Source organism: Pongo pygmaeus, chromosome 13 (genome assembly GCF_028885625.2).
Source record: "Pongo pygmaeus isolate AG05252 chromosome 13, NHGRI_mPonPyg2-v2.0_pri, whole genome shotgun sequence".
Lineage (NCBI taxonomy): Eukaryota > Metazoa > Chordata > Mammalia > Primates > Hominidae > Pongo > Pongo pygmaeus.
This window is the reverse complement of record NC_072386.2, coordinates 59,819,861-59,836,722: the sequence shown is the minus strand read 5'-3', so window position 1 is coordinate 59,836,722 and position 16,862 is coordinate 59,819,861. Positions and strand designations below refer to the sequence as shown.

The window sequence follows — 16,862 nt, the reverse complement described above, 5'->3', positions numbered from 1 at the left end:
GAGGTGCCCCAGGGTGCCCAAGTACATTCACGGGGTGCCGTGGATAGTTTGAAATTTTAAGGGAAACATGGCAATATTCAATACTTAGCAGACACCATGTGAACTGCTAGCTCAATGTCATTCGAAGTTTTAACATGGGATTGACCTGTATTCCTTTTGATAACATATCTTCATAGAGCTGAGTTTTTTGGTAGCTGCTGCAATTAAAAGCAAGCATTGTGTAGAAATCAATGTGGAACATAAAATAAGGGTAGTGTATCCAATCTGATTCCAAGGTTTGGGAAGTTTGTGCCCAACAGGTATATACATTCTATTAGTACATAATTTTGGTTAATAATCAGATAAAATCTTAATTTTTATTTTAAGTATTTTTTCAGATGGCTACTAAGTTGTTAGAACACAAATACTTAAGTTGTTTGAATCCAGATACTTAATATATGAAACTGTTGGGTGTTTCTTTTGGTATTGCGGCACCAAGAAAAAATTACTGTGGGCATCATAAACAAGAAGATTTGGAGACCTGAGTCTTTTTTTTGTTTTGAGACAGAGTCTTGCTCTCAGGCTGGAGTGCAGTGGTGTGATCTCAGCTCACTGCAACCTCTGCCTCCTAGGCTCAAGTGATCCTACTGCCTTAGGCGCCCTAGTAGCTGGGGCTACAGGCATGCACCACCACACCTGGCTAATTTTTGTATTTTTAGAGGAGACAGGGTTTTGCCATGCTGCCTAGGCTGGTCTCAAATTCCTGGGCTCAAGAAATCCCCCCACTTCAGCCTCCCAAAGTGCTGCGATTATAGGTGAAAGCCACCGCACCCGGCCAACCTGAGTCTTAGCTGGGTATGCAGTGCATGGAAATTCCTAGTAACTGTTAGGCAGTATAATTAATAATATGACTGATGTAAATATTTCAGTGAGCTTGGAATTTGTATAACACTTTACTTCAATGGCATCAAAATCTAAGAAACCAAGGAGGAAAAGTCATGAAAGCAGGGGAGGAGGGGTAATCAGGGAATCCAAAGGAAATAGAATGATTTTGTGCTTTTGATCAATAGTGAGTCAGTTTCTGCTTAGCACTAATAAATCCCTTAGGAAGGAGCATGATTAAAAATTTGCCGTTTGATGCATTTCTTTTTCCCACAGGGATAATCTAATGAGTGGAATGCCTTTAGGAGGCCACCCACATATTTTCCCCATAGGATCAATCTCAAATGGCAGCAGTACTATCACACTCTAAATACCATCTCTACCTGCCCACTCCCATTGATGCTGTACACATTTACTTCCCTAACTCTGTTCTCTTCCCTGAACTCATCTCATATCCTATTATTTACTTACAACCATTTGGATTTCTAATAGACATAAAAAACTTAACATGTCCCCCCAGAAGTCTATTAATTTTCTTCCTGCACACACTGCCCTCACTCCAGGTCTGCTCTGTCTCAAGTCTTCCTCATCTCAATAAATGATATCTCAATTCATTTTAGCAATTGCGCATGCCAAAAGCTTTGGAGTCATCTTGGTGTCTCTCTTTCCCTCAGACTCCACATTCTATACATAAGAAGTCTCGTGGGCTTCTGATGACATCTCCTCACCTCTGCTGCATAGCCTAAGCCATCACTCCTCTTGCCAGGGCTACTGCAGCAGCCCCCAAAGTCTCCTTGTCCCATTGCAGTATACTTTACACACAGTAGCTGGAGTGATCATTTCGAAATCAGATAATATTACCTTAAAGCTGTATGATGGCTTCTTACTGCTTTTGGAACAAATTTCAAACTTTACCACACCTTCTAAGGATTTTCATGATTATCACAATACTTCTTTGACCTCACCACTTGATCAACTTGACTTCTTCCTATTTTCCTTCCTCTTCTTCTTAATATTATTTTTAATTGATAAATCACAATTTTATACCTTTATGGGGTACAATGTAATATATATATATATACACACACACAAAATGTGGGATGATTAACTCAAGCTAATTAACATATCCATTACCGCACTTATTTATCACTTTTTGTGGTAAGATGTGAAATTTACTCTCTTAGTTATTTTGAAATATACAATACGCTATTGACTATAGTCATCCTCTGTTCAACAAATCTCAAAAACATATTCCTCTTGTCTGTCTGAAACTTTGCAGCCTTTGACCAACAACTCCCCATTCCCTGCTCCTGCTTCCCCCAGCCTCTGGTAACCATCATTCTACTCTCTGCTTCCATGAGCTCAGCTTGACTTCTTCATAGCACTTATTATCTGATGTTTCTCTCTCTCTCTTTCTCTCTCTCTCTCTCTCTCTATATATATATATGTATATGTGTGTGTGTGTATATATATATATATTTGTTGTTTCGCTTGCTTTTCTTTTTAGAGACAGGGTCTCAATATGTTGCCAGGCTGATCTCAAACTCCTGGCCTCAAGGAATCCTCCCACCTCGGCCTCCCGAAGTCCTGGGATTACAGATGTGAGCCACTGTTCCCGGCCTTGGCTTGCATTTTCTACCTACTCCCCACTAGAATGTAAATTCCTAACAAATAAGAACTTTATATATTACATTCATTGCAGTATCTTCAGCACCTAGAATAGTAAATGGACAACACATACTTATTAAGATGAGATATTTTGGTCTCAAACAACAGGAGCTCAGTCTGGATGCCTGATGTAGCTGTTGAGAATACCATTTCTGCCTTAGTGATATGAATTAGTGACTAGGGAGACTTAGGTGAGAATATATTGTTAGAACAGTGATAATATTTTGATACTTTAAAGTTTATAAAACCCTTTCACATACATAATCTCCTTTGACTCTCTAACTCTGGCAATGTCAGCACAGCTGACTAGGAATTATTACCCCATTTTGAGAATGTATAAACTCTCTCAGAGAGTAAAAGATATCTCCAAAATCATGCAGTGCTTGTGACCATCAGGCCAATGAGGATTATTTTGGAGCTTCTATGATAGGAGGCAGTGTAGAACAGTGGCTTAGGGATACAAACTTTGGAACCATGCAGATCTGGTTCTCATTCAGCCACTTATCAGCCAGACATTTACTTTTCCCCACCTGTAAAATGGGGAAATAGGATCAGTTGAAAGAACTTACGTACAGCTCTTAGCACTGTAAGTGCCTGGCATGTAGCAGATGGCTGATCTATGTGCACATGAGTATATCTGTTTTATTAGACACTAGGATGTTTTGGAGCAACTAGTTCAGCCTGGTCTCCCTGCCATCATTTGGATTCCTGAGGGAATCACTAACCTAGAGGAGATTCTTATCTGTTCCATTCTAAGCCAAGGGGGAGGATTCTGGAGTCTTCTTCCCAGACTGTGAGCTGGAAGTCTCCAGGGCTATTCTGCATCATTTGAAGAGCCCTAAATGCCATTTCAGATGCCACACTACTCTGTACTCAAAAAACATTTCAAATAACTACCTCCCCAGTAAGTCTATTATATGCAAGGCCATGTGTGTGATCCCCAAGGCCTAGATGCTGAGAAGTTACCTGTCCCCAGAACTCAAATCTTAGAGCACTTGTGCATCAGTATCGCTTGAGAGTTAAATAAAAAATCAATGCTCAGGTGTCACCCCCAAAGATTTAGATTCATTTAGTCTAGCATAGAGATTCTTTGCCTTTAGCATGCATCAGATTCACCTGGAGGGCTTATTAAAACAGATTTCTGGAGCCCCCAAATCCTCAGTTTCTGATTCATTCGTTTTAAAGTGGGACCTGAGAATTTGCATTTTAAGTGAATTTGTGTTTCAAGTGAATTTGCATTTCAGGTATTGCTGATGCTGCTGGTACCTGGACCAAACTTTGAGAACCATTTGAATACAGAAGGAGTACCCTAATAGCTTAACAAAATTAATCCATCATCTCCGAATAATGATCAATTATATTAGTAAGTTCCTGAGCCATCCACTTTCTTCTTTCGAACAGACATTAAATCACTATAAAATTATTCCTGAAGCTACCTGTTATTCTTTGCCAAATGTCTATATGTTTATCCATGTTGGGATAATGGGCCTTTCCCAGATAATGGCTCATCTTCCCTGTCATTTGCTCTTTAACAATGTAGCACCTTTGACTGCACTGCACTTTGGCCATCTGAGCTTCTGCAATTCCTTCCAATTTATATCTGTAGAAAATTATTTTTGGTCATAGGTTGGTGCAAAATAAAATCCTTAATTTGGATATCTCTTCCCAGGAAGATCTGGGTTTAGACAAGGCAGCCAGTGGTTAAAGACACAGAGTGCTGGTCCAGGAGGTTTATCAGCCAGAAGTAAGAATGAGTAGGAAGGTGTGCCTTTAGTTGGAGGTCACACTTGAGAATTCTACAGAGCAATTTTGAGAACAGTCAGAAATCTGAAGGTTATCTCCCACAGCTTTCTGGAGCTTTGGCTCGTGGTAGGCAGGTAAAATCTGTGGCTATCAGAAGGCAGGTGTGGTTCTCCAGGCTAGACTGGCTGTTCAGCCCCTACCTACTAGAATTTAAAAGGATGTTTCCTATTGCTGCCCAGATTCCTTTATGATAGAGAACATCTAGGATGGACATCTTCTATAGCACATGAGAGGACCTGGGGGAGACCCAGGACTAAGGATCAAGTCTCTCAGTTTCTTTTGCATCAATGCAGTGATGGAGGCAGAGGCATTAAAAAAAAAAAAAACTTACTCTGGACCATACTCACTGTTAAATAGAGGCTTAAGGCAAAAGCTCTTAGATGTTTGTGAGTAATGATGAGTAAAAGATGCAGCTGCAACTAATTAGGTAATACCATATTTAGAAGAAAAGACTTCATTTTGGAGATTCGCATGATACGTAGAAATATACTTGACACCCATAATGTATCAAGACAAAAATAGATATACTTTTATCATAGAACTGCAAGAAAATCACTTTATGCATAAATTCTCAAAGCTTTCTCTCCCTGTCACTGCTTAGATTTAATCAATGTATAGACTAATTATGTTTACTCCCTCTTAATTCTGCCTTTATCTATGACCCTGAAAAAGAACAAAATATTCTCTTTGGTAGCAAGAATAAGAAAGAACATCAGAAGCTCCTACACGTTTTCCATTGCTTAGTTCTTATCTCTGTTGGCTTACCCGGTGTTGCCTCTCACAGCTGTATTCAATCAGTGCTCGTAGCCAGGAAATGCTCTGTTCACCTCTTCTCCTCCATAAGAGGGACTCTTCACTGTCTTCTTCCTTTCTCAGATAAACACTCAGCAGGCCAGTGCCCCCTCCATACATGTGGTAGAAAAAGGTCAAGCAGTGTTTTCCAGAGACTCCTCGCAGAGGCCTGGACAAGAGGCGTGCTTTTTGTCCATACACCATATGGGAGGCCTCAATGTACATGTAGTAGCCTTGAGGTGAATGCAAAAGCAGATATTGTTAAAAAGGACACAAATTACATTTCTCCTTCCATAATGTTCTTTCAGAGTGTCAAGTCAAGATGATCTGACTACAAGTACTGATAAAGCGTTTTATAATTTTGAAGAATGCATATTATCTGAGAATGAATAACTTACAAAAATGATACCAGCAAAATGATTTCTTAAATTTAATGATTTATAATTCAGTTTAATATACAAGAGGTAATTAATATACCAGTATTATGCCACTGATACAGTGATTAATACATCAGAATTTATATTACTTATTCATGGACAATATTCTAAAGCTTCCAGACGTTGGTTTGGAGAGAGAGAGAGGGAGAGTGGGTTTTGTAGTCAGGTAGATCTGGGTTCAAGTCTTGACTATAATATTTGTTGTTTATGTGATTCTGGTCTAATGAATAATCTCTGAATTTACATTCATCATTTTAAGATAAGGGTTAATACCTGTGCTACAGAATTGTGAGAAATAACATAATGACATATGCTCACATGTCATACATATTCCATTATTTGTTTCCTGTCCTGCTTAATTCCTAAAATTTTTTGTGACACTTTTTAGTTTTGAAAACATATTCTGTAATTTTTTTTAATATAATCCAATCTTTATTTAAAAATCTAATCTGCCAGTTTAGCATTTTCCACCAACTCGGGGAGCTGAAACTTTCACAGGCTTCACAATCTTTTGCTTAGGTGCTGCCTTTGTAGGTGCCTTAGCAGCAGCCATTGCAGTCTTTTTAGATGCTTGCTTAGCCTTTTTTGCTTCCTTAGCAGCCCTGATAGCTTGTTCTCGTTGAGCCTTTCTAACTTAAGGTTTCTGATTCCTCTTGGCCATTGTATCAGCAAGAGATGCACCAGTAATGGCCCTCTGGAATTTGACTGCTGGGCGGGTTCTTTTCTTTTGAATTTCTTCCGACTCTCTCTTTTTGTGCTTCCTTCTGTGGAGGACAGTCCAGTTTATCTGCCAGGGATTCCTCTTGGAAAGGAACGCCAACTCGCATTTCACATTAAGAAACTGGAAAACCTTCCCGTCGGTCCTGGCATAGTGCCTCCCCTGTCCAGGGTAGATCTTGTACCCGCTAAAACTGCACAGCTCGACCTTCATGGTGACGGCTCCACGGGAAGAGAAAAGATGGCGAAGAGCCATATTCTGTAATATTTTAAAATTGCCTTTCCAATTTCCTTTTCTAATTTTATTTTATTGCTATTTTTAAATTTATTGGTTTCAGGCAGAAACAGGATTAGTCGGCATGTAGATAAGGCAGTGGTGTGCTGCAGCCAACTTCTACGGGCTTCCAATAGTCCATTGTAGGCATCTTCTCCCAGCTCCAGGTGATTTCACATTGGTAGCTGGAACTGGGCCATGATGGGACTATTTAAACTACAGAAATTGGACATGTATACAAGTCAGTACATCCTTCCCAAAGAGAGCCAGGTGGTGTTAAACAATCACTATCATGTCACTGAAGTAAAACTATATGTGAATAGTAATGTAAGAGATCTTTTCTAGAGTAATTCACTGGTAATATAATTCTGTGTATCTGAGGCCCATTTTAAAAAAGGCCCTGAACTCTTCATTAGTAGTTATTAACCTTTGATGACTTGATGAAAAGTTTAGACTGCCTCTATTTGAAAAGTATACAAAGCAAGTTTGCATGCAACTTTGTTGCCTTGTTTGGTGTTACATTTGTGTTTGGAATGGATGTATATGTCTCCCCAAATTCATATGTTGAAGCCCTACCCCTTGTGTGATAGTAATTGGAGATGGGGCACTGGGGAGCTAATTAGGGCTAGATGAGGTCATGAGGCTAAAGCCCTCCTGATGACAATAGTGCCCTTATAAGAAGAGACAGCAGGGAGCTTGTTCTCTCTCTCTCTCTTCAGGTGCACACACCAAGAAAGGCCATGTGGGCACACAGCAAGATGGTGCGTGTCTGCAAACTAGGAAAAGAGCCCTCACCAGGAACTGAAACAGCTGGCACCTTGAAGTTGGACTTTCCAGCCTCCACAATTGTGAGAGGTAAATTTCTGTTGTTTAAACCACCTAGTCTATGATATTTTGTTATGGCAGCCCAAGCAAACACCAACATTTGCCAATTTTGATTTATTTTTTTACATATATGATGTAAAAAGTAATCTTTACAAAGTATCATATGTCTCATTATTTCATGCAGAAATTGGTGACCAAATCAAGGGGAAAAATAAAGAGATCCCAAATAATACATGCAAATGAAATGGTTTCTTTATAGTTTGAAGTTTAATCAATGAACTCTAATTAATCATTTCCAAAAATATGGCGATCGAGATATCCAAACAAGACTTGGTTGGAAGTCCCCTCTATGTGCCTGGGAGGCCTTTCTCCATTCTCTTTTTCTTATTTCTACAAACACAAATCTGAGAAGTTCTATAAGCTTATTAAAACAGTGAGAGAAAGCATCATTGGTCTTAATAAATTGTGTGCACTGTGCAACCCCTTCCCCCAGTGTTTTACACTATAAAGTTCTCACCCTGCAAAACTGGGCTGATTCATAGGATATGGCCTGCATCAACCAGTCACATATAAGGAATGATGCTGCCCCAAAGAAGCAAAATCAGAGCAGAGTTCTGTGTCTGTCACTTCAGGTTGCCTGTTAACAAGGCATGGTGCCACCATAGGCTCCACTAGCTGGGGATTTCTGAATGCAGTGAACAAGTAGAAATCAAAACCTCCTTTAGGATACTCTAAAGACTACATATATTTCAGCCCAGTTCAAAAGTAAATTTTAATTAGAAGGCTAATTGGTTTAAATAAGAAATTGAAATTGTGGGAGTGTCTTTGGTATGTTACATTTGACATCCAGTCAACTTCAGCTTTTCATCTCATTGGCAGTAGTTTCATCCAGATGCATGCTTAAGGGAAATGGCATAGCTGCCAACTTTCCCATGATCTGCTTAAAAATAATAGCAAAAAAACCTGTCAGTGTTCTGCAGTGCTCACCAATGACATCCTCATTACGAACTCCAGTGGTCAGTTTTCAGTCTTTGTCATTTTTGTACCATCAGGAACATTGGACATAGTGGTTTACCACTTCAGAAAGTAGAATTACGTTCTTACCTTGGCTTGCAATATACTGTATTCTCCTGCTTTTTCTCCTTCCTCACTGGTGACTCCTTTGCTGGTCACTTTTTTCGCAATTCCACTCTCTCTTTCCTAACCTTTTGACCCTGGAGTGCCCCAAGGTCCAGTTTTTACTTCGCTATTCTTACTTCCTTGATGATCTCATCTTGTTTCAGGGCTTTAAATACCAAATAGTTATATCTCCAATTTAAATTTTCAACCTTTTTTGCTGAAATCTAGACTTGTTCAAACTGTCTAATGGACATCTCCACTTACTGTCAGGTAGACATATCCCACTGAACATATTCAAAACTCAACTTCATAACAGCCTGAAGTAGACTAAATGTCCAGTCGTTGACACCCAAAACCTGTGAGTCGCACACCACTACTCTCATTCTCTGATTCACCACATCAAGGCTATCAGGAATTCCCACTGGCTCTACCTTTAAAATATATCCAGAATCCAGTCACTTCTCTTCTTACCACCTTCACTGCTATCACCCTGGTCCAAGCTGCTATCATTTCTCACTTGGATTAATGCAACAGCTTCCCGACTACTCTGTCTGCTTCTACTCTGGTCCCCTGCAGTCTCATCTCAAAATTGTATTCATAGTGCTCCTTCTAAACCAAAAGCAAAATCATACCACTCATTTAAAACCTTCCATTGGCTTAGCATTTCAGAGTGAAAGCTGAAGTCCTTACAATTGGCTTTAGAACCCCATACAGTCTCCTACCTGTTCTCTTACCTGTCTCATTCCTACTGGCTTTCTCCTCACTTACTGTGTTGCTTGGCCACACTGGCCTTTGTATTATTCCTGGAATATGGCAGGTATGCTGCTGCCTGAAGGCCTTTGCATGTGCTAAGTCTGGCTCTTCCTCTAGATATTCTCAGGTCTCACTCTCTTACGTCCTTTAAGTCTTTGCTCAGATGTTACCTTTTCTATTAGACCTGTTCTGACTATACTATTCCAAATTGCAATCCCTCTTGCCTGGCACTCCTCATTCCCTATACCCTAATTTATGTTTTCCATAGTTAATTGCCTCTTAACGTACTGTATAATTTTCTTATTTTTATGTTTGCCTGTCTCTTTCCTTTAGAATTCACAAGGACAGAGATTTTTTTTCTTGTTTAGTTCACTGCCACGTTCCCAGGTCCTAGAACAGTGCTTGGAACATAGTAAATGCTCATTAATATCCGTTGAATGGATGAATGAATGCATTTTTTCCCACAGCTCTAAGCACAAACCAATTTGACCATTTCTAGGGCACATGGCTCCACCGTAGTCACTCCAAATGTGTGAAGTTCTTGGCGATGAGATATGCACTTGACTATGATGATCCAAGGCAAACTAGAGCAAATCCCAGTTTTGGTAAAATTAAAGTCTTATCAAAGCAAATCATCTCAGACAAGTTCTACATTATCTGAAGTATTTTTTAGATGAACACATAAGATAATTCTTTGAGTTCATCACCTTCATTCTTCCACTGGCAAGCAAATTGGTCCACAAGAAGCACAGGGGGTTTTGCACGTTCAGTGATGAAAGGAACCTTTCTCCTCCCTCTCCCCTCTCCCCTCTCCCCTCTCCCCTCTCCCCTCTCCCATCCCTATCCCTTTCCCCCCTTCTTTCTTCGGTCTCCCTCTGTTGCCGAGGCTGGACTGTACTGCCGTGATCTCAGCTCGCTGCAACCTCCCTGCCTCCGGCTCCTGTGATTCTCCTGCCTCGGCCTGCCGAGTGCCTGGGATTGCAGGCACGCGCCGCCATGCCTGACTGGTTTTTGTATTTTTGGTGGAGACGGGGTTTCGCCGTGTTGATCAGGCTGGTCTCCAGCTCCTGGCCTCGAGTGATCTGCCCGCCTCGGCCTCCCGAGGTGCTGGGATTGCAGACGGAGTCTCACTCACTCAATGCTCAATGTTGCCCAGGCTGGAGTGCAGTGGCGTGATCTCGGCTTGCTACAACCTCCACCTCCCAGCCGCCTGCCTTGGCCTCCCAAAGTGCTAAGATTACAGCCTCTGCCCAGCCGCCACCCCATCTAGGAAGTGAGGAACGTCTCTGCCTGGCCGCCCATCGTCTAGGATGTGAGGAGCCCCTCTGCCCGGCCGCCCCGTCTGGGAAGTGAGGAGCGCCTCTGCCCGGCCGCCATCCCGTATAGGAAGTGAGGAGCGTCTCTGCCTGGCCGCCCATTGTCTGGGATGTGAAGAGTGCCTCTGCCTGGCCGCCCCGTCTGGGATGTGAGGAGTGCCTAGGCCCAGCCACCTCGTCTGGGAAGTGAGAAGTGCCTCTGCCCGGCTGCCACCCCGTCTGGGAGGAAGTGAGGAGCGCCTCTGCCCAGCTGCTCCGTCTGGGAAGTGAGGAGCGCCTCTACCCGGCCGCCCCGTCTGAGAAGTGAGGAGCGCCTCTGCCCAGCTGCCCCTTCTGGGAAGTGAGGAGCACCTCTGTCCGGCCGCCCCGTCTGGGAGGTGAGGAGCACCTCTGCCTGGCCACGCATCGTCTGGGACGTGAGGAGCGCCTCTGCCCGGCCGCCCCGTCTGGGAGGTGAGGAGTGCATCTGCCCGGCCGCCACCCCATCTGGGAGGAAGTGAGGAGCGCCTCTGCCCGGCCGCCACCCCATCTGGGAGGAAGTGAGGAGCGCCTCTGCCCGGCCGCCCTGTCTGGGAAGTGAGGAGGGCCTCTGCCCGGCCGCCCCGTCTGGGAAGTGAGGAGCGCCTCTGCCCAGCTGCCCCATCTGGGAGGTGTACCCAACAGCTCCGAAGAGACAGTGACCATCGAGAATGGGCCATGATGACAATGGCGATTTTGTTGAAAAGAAAAGGGGGAAATTTGGGGAAAAGAAAGATCAGATTGTTACTGTGTCTGTGTAGAAAGAAGTAGGCATAGGAGACTCCATTTTGTTGTGTACTAGGAGAAATTCCTCTGCCTTGGGATGCTGTTGATCTATGGCCTTTCCCCCAACCCCATGCTCTCTGAAACATGTGCTGTGTCAACTCAGGGTTAAATGGATTAAGGGCGGTACAAGATGTGCTTTGTTAAACAGATGCTTGAAGGCAGCATGCTCCTTAAGAGTCATCACCACTCCCTAATCTCAAGTACCCAGGGACACAAACACTGAGGAAGGCCGCAGGGACCTCTGCCTAGGAAAACCAGAGACCTTTGTTCATGTGTTTATCTGCTGACCTTCTCTCCACTATTATCCTATGACCTTGCCACATCCCCCTCTCTGAGAAACACCCAAGAATGATCAATAAATACTTTAAAAAAAAAAAAAAAGGAAACTTTTTCTTTTATACATATTTTCTTTAACATTTTCTAACTCAGGTCAATGTAAACAATACAGATATACATAATCCTAACAGAAGGGTGTGTTTAATTCCATGGAAAGAGAGATCAAGGCATGAAAATGACCATAGTATATCACCTAACTATGTACAAAGGAATCCAATGCTATCCTACACATAAGTTAGTAACATGGTAGATGGAAACAATACCCTAATACATTTAACTTAAAAAAAATTCCTCCCAAAAGTAATTTTTAAGACAAGAAAAAAATTTTCACACCTGGCTTTGGAGCTCTGAAAAGGCCCACCTGAATCCAAAGTAAAGGACCTTAGCTATAGATGAAATTCTCAATGGGGGGAAAAAGCTCCGCTGAAAGATGCTGTCACTGGGAAAGTGGAAAGTAGAGACTAAGGGCCCTGAAACATGAAGTCCTTTCAAAATGGAGGGGAAGCAATGAATTCATCATGAGAGATGACCTAAGAATTGTCTTTTGTTTAGTGATGATGGCTGTGCATTCCTACTGGTAACAGTACAAGTCTTGACCAGGATTATTCTGAGGTCCTGGAAGAGAGGAAACCTCTTAATTATCCCCAGGATCATTCGATTGACTTCTTTCTTTCATGGGCACAATGGACTAATTCATTTAGTTTGTCAGGGTGAAGCACTAGTCTGATTGACCAGTTCTGCCCAACAGGTTTGGACTCTAACTAAATCAGGGATGGCCTGCACAGCCTCCTCTAACATCTGTTCTTTGGACCACACACATCTCTACAGATGTGACTCCTGAAGCCTACTATGCTTTCAGTTTATGTGCCCTTGGGCCACAGGTATCAGGCTGAAACTATTCACTAAGATTTCCAGTTCCACAAACCTTTGTATTTAGTACCATAAAATATGGGGAGGAGGTTGCAAGATGGCCAAATAGGAACAGCTACAGTCTACAGCTCCCAGCGTGAGCGACGGGCAGAAGACAGGTGATTTCTGCATTTCCAACTGAGGTACTGGGTTCTTCTCACTGGGGCTTATTGGACAGTGGATGCAGCCCATGGAGTGTGAGCCGAAGCAGGGTGGGGCATCGCCTCACCCGGAAAGCGCAAGGGGTCACAGAATTCCCTTTCCTAGCCAAGGGAAGCTGTGACAAGGGAAGCCTGGAAAATCAGGACACTCCCACTCTAATACTGCACTTTTCCAACAGTCTTAGCAAATGGCACACCAGGAGATTATATCCCGTGCCTGGCTCAGAGGGTCCCACACCCACAGAGCCTTGCTCACTGCTAACACGGCAGTCTGAGATTGAACTGCAAGGCGGCAGCAAAGCTGGGGAAGGGGCATCTGCCATTGCTGAGGCTTGAGTAGGTACACAAAGCAGCCAGGAAGGTCCAACTGGGTGGAGCCCACCACAGCTCAAGGAGGCCTGCCTGCCTCTGTAGACTCCACCTGTGGGGGCAGGGCATAGCTGAACAAAGGCAGCAGAAACTTCTGCAGACTTAAACGTCCCAGTCTGACAGCTTTGAAGAGAGTAGTGGTTCTCCCAGCATGGAGTTTGAGATCTGAGAACAGACAGACTGCCTCCTCAAGTGGGTCCCTGACCCCCAAGTAGCCTAACTGGGAGACACCTCCCAGTAGGGGCCAACTGACACTTAATACTGCCAGGTGCCCCTCTGAGACAAAGCTTCCAGAGGAATGATCAGGCAGCAACATCCGCCATTCTGCAATATTTGCTGTTCTGCAGCCTCCGCTGCTGATACCCAGGCAAACAGTCTGGAGTGGACCTCCAGCAAACTCCAACAGACCTGCAGCTGAGGGTCCTAACTGTTAGAAGGAAAACTAACAAACAGAAAGGACATCCACACCAAAACCCCATCTGTACGTCACCATCATCAAAGACCAAAGGTAGATAAAACCACAAAGATAGGGAGAAACAAGAGCAGAAAAGCTGAAAATCCTAAAAATCGAGCACCTCTTCTATTCCAGAGGAACGTATTCCTCATCAGCAACAGAACAAAGCTGGATGGAGAATGACTTTGACGAGTTAAGAGAAGAAGGCTTCAGACGATCGGTAATAACTAATAGCTAAAGGCGGATGTTTGAACCCATCGCAAAGAAGCTAAAAACCTTGAAAAAAGATTAGATGAATGGCTAACTAGAATAAACAGTACAGAGAAGACCTTAAATGGCCTGATGGAGCTGAAAACCATGGCACGAGACCTATGTGATGCATGCACAAGCTTCACTAGCCGATTCGATCAAATGGAAGAAAGGGTATCAGTGATTGAAGATCAAATAAATGAAATGAAGTGAGAAGAGAAGTTTAGAGAAAAAAAGAGTAAAAAGAAATGAACAAAGCCTCCAAGAAATATGGGACTATGTCAAAAGACCAAATCTACATTTGATTGGTGTACCTGAAAGTGACGGGGAGGATGGAACCAAGTTGGAAAACACTCTTCAGGATATTATCCAAGAGAACTTCCCCAACCTACCAAGGCAAGCCAACATAGAAATTCAGGAAATTCAGATACCACAAAGATACTCCTCGAGAGCAATCCCAAGACACGTAATTGTCAGATTCACCAAAGTGGAAATGGAGGAAAAATGTTAAGGGCAGCCAGAAAGATTGGGTTACCCACAAAGGGAACCCCATCAGACTAACAGCTGATCTCTCAGCAGAAACTCTACAAGCCAGAAGAGAGTGGGGGCCAATATTCAACATTCTTAAAGAAAAGAATTTTCAACCCAGAATTTCATATCCAGCCAACCTAAGCTTCATAAGTGAAGGAGAAATAAAATCCTTTACAGACAAACAAATGCTGACAGATTTTGTCACCACCAGGCCTGTCTTACAAGAGCTCCTGAAGGAAGCACTAAACATGAAAAGGAACAACCAGTACCAGCCACTGCAAAAACATGCCAAATTGTAAAGACCATCAATGATAGGAAGAAACTGCATCAATTAATGAACAAAATAACCAGCTAACATCATGACAGGATCAAATTCACACATAACAATATTAACCTTAAATGTAAATGGGCTAAATGCTCCAATTAAAAGCCACAGACTGGCAAATTGGATAGAGTCAAGACCCATCAGTGTGCTGTATTCAGGAGACCCATCTCACGTGCAAAGACACACATAGGCTCAAAATAAAGGGATGGAGGAAGAGCTACCAAGCAAATGGAAAACAAGAAAAAGGCAGGGGTTGCAATCCTAGTCTTTGATAAAACAGACTTTAAAACAACAAAGATCAAAAGAGACAAAGGCCATTACATAATGGTAAAGGGATCAATTCAACAAGAAGAGGTAACTATCCTAAATATATATGCACCCAATACAGGAGCACCCAGATTCATAAAGCAAGTCCTTAGAGACCTACAAAGAGACTTAGACTCATACAATAATGATGGCAGACTTTAACACCCCACTGTCAACATTAGACAGATCAACGAGACAGAAAGTTAACAAGGATATCCAGGAATTGAACTCAGCTCTGCACCAAGCAGACCTAATAGATATCTGCAGAACTCTCCACCCCAAATCAACAGAATATACATTCTTCTCAGCACCACATCACACTTATTCCAAAATTGACCACATAGTTGGAAGTAAACCATTCCTCAGCAAATGTAAAAGAACAGAAATTATAACAAACTGTCCCTCAGACCACAGTGCAGACAAACTAGAACTCAGGATTTAAAAACTCACTCAAAACCGCTCAACTACATGGAAACTGAACAACCTGCTCCTGAATGACTGCTGGGTATATAACAAAATGAAGGCAGAAATAAAGATGTTCTCTGAAACCAATGAGAACAAAGACACAACATACCAGAATCTCTGGCACACATTTAAAGCAGTGTGTAGAGGGAAATTTATAGCACTAAATGCCCACAAGAGAAAGCAGGAAAGATCTAAAATTGACACCCTAACATCACAATTAAAAGAACTAGAGAAGCAAGAGCAAACACATTCAAAAGCTAGCAGAAGGCAAGAAATAACTAAGATCAGAGCAGAACTGAAGGAGATAGAGATACGAAAGACCCTTCAAAAAACCAGTGAATCCAGGAGCTGGTTTTTTGAAAAGATGAACAAAATTGATAGACCTCTAGCAAGATTAATAAAGAAGAAAAGAGACAAGAATCAAATAGATGCAATAAAAAATGAAAAAGGGGATATCACCAATGATCCCACAGAAATACAAACTACCATCAGAGAATACTATAAACACCTCTATGCAAATAAACTAGAAAATCTAGAAGAAATGGATAAATTCCTCAACACATATGCCCTCCCAAGACTAAACCAGGAAGAAGTTGAATCCCTGAATAGAGGAATAACAGACTCTGAAATTGAGGCAATAATTAATAGCCTACCAACCAAAAAAAGCCCAGGACCAGACAGATTCACAGCCAAATTCTACCAGAGGTACAAAGAGGAGCTGGTACCATTCCTTCTTAAACTATTCCAACAACAGAAAAAGAGGGAATCCTCCCTAACTCATTTTATGAGGCCAACATCATCCTGATACCAAAGCCTGGCAGAGACACAACAAAAAAGAGAATTTTAGACCAATATCCCTGATGAACATCAATGGAAAAATCCTCAATAAAATACTGGCAAACCGAATCCAGCAGCACATCAAAAAGCTTATCCATCATGATCAAGTGGGCTTCATCCCTGGGATGCAAGCCTGGTTCAGCATACACAAATCAATAAATGTAATCCATCATATAAACAGAACCAAAGACAAAAACCACATAATTATCTCAATAGATGCAGAAAAGGCCTTTGACAAAATTCAGCAGCCCTTTGTGCTAAAAACTCTTAATAAACTAGGTATTGGTGGGATATATCTCAAAATAATAAAAGCTATTTATGACAGACCCACAGCCAATATCATACTGAATGGGCAAAACCTAGAAGAATTCCCTTTGAAAACTGGCACAAGACAGGGATGCCCTCTCTCACCACTCCTATTCAGCATAGTGTTGGAAGTTCTGGCCAGGGCAGTCAGGTAAGACAAAGAAATAAAGGGTATTCAATTAGGAAAAGAGGAAGTCAAATTGTGCCTGTTTGCAGATGACATGATTGTATATTTAGAAAATCCC

The 16,862-nt window shown here is 42.2% G+C and overlaps 3 protein-coding genes across 8 annotated transcripts in view; 1 reads left to right on the top strand and 2 right to left on the bottom strand.

Moving 5' to 3' along the window:
• LOC134737900 (uncharacterized) overlaps nt 1–10,540 on the top strand; it is a 50,289-nt gene extending 39,749 nt beyond the window's left edge. For 2 of the 4 annotated variants that reach the window (XR_010123314.1, XM_063649596.1), the window contains one exon: nt 7,272–7,635. Coding sequence is in view for 3 of the 4 variants with exons in the window: in XM_063649596.1 (XP_063505666.1) it covers nt 7,272–7,442 (171 nt within the window). In the remaining variant the exon portion in view is untranslated. Of the gene's footprint in view, nt 1–7,271; nt 7,636–9,748; nt 9,846–10,405 lie in introns of those variants that run through there. The other 2 variants (XM_063649598.1, XM_063649597.1) reach the window with 2 other exon arrangements.
• The window catches only part of MAMDC2 (MAM domain containing 2), a 182,192-nt gene that overhangs the window by 3,296 nt on the left and 162,034 nt on the right, over nt 1–16,862 (bottom strand). For 2 of the 3 annotated variants that reach the window (XM_054501710.2, XM_054501708.2), the window contains exon 12: nt 5,098–5,357. In XM_054501710.2, the coding sequence (XP_054357685.1) occupies nt 5,098–5,357 (260 nt within the window). Of the gene's footprint in view, nt 1–5,097; nt 5,358–16,862 lie in introns of those variants that run through there. The other variant, XM_054501711.2, reaches the window with a different exon arrangement.
• Nucleotides 5,971–6,549, bottom strand: LOC129044101 (large ribosomal subunit protein eL24-like). The gene has a single exon (XM_054501712.1). The coding sequence runs from the start codon at nt 6,532–6,534 to the stop codon at nt 6,196–6,198; it is 339 nt and encodes a 112-aa protein (XP_054357687.1). The 5' UTR covers nt 6,535–6,549; the 3' UTR covers nt 5,971–6,195.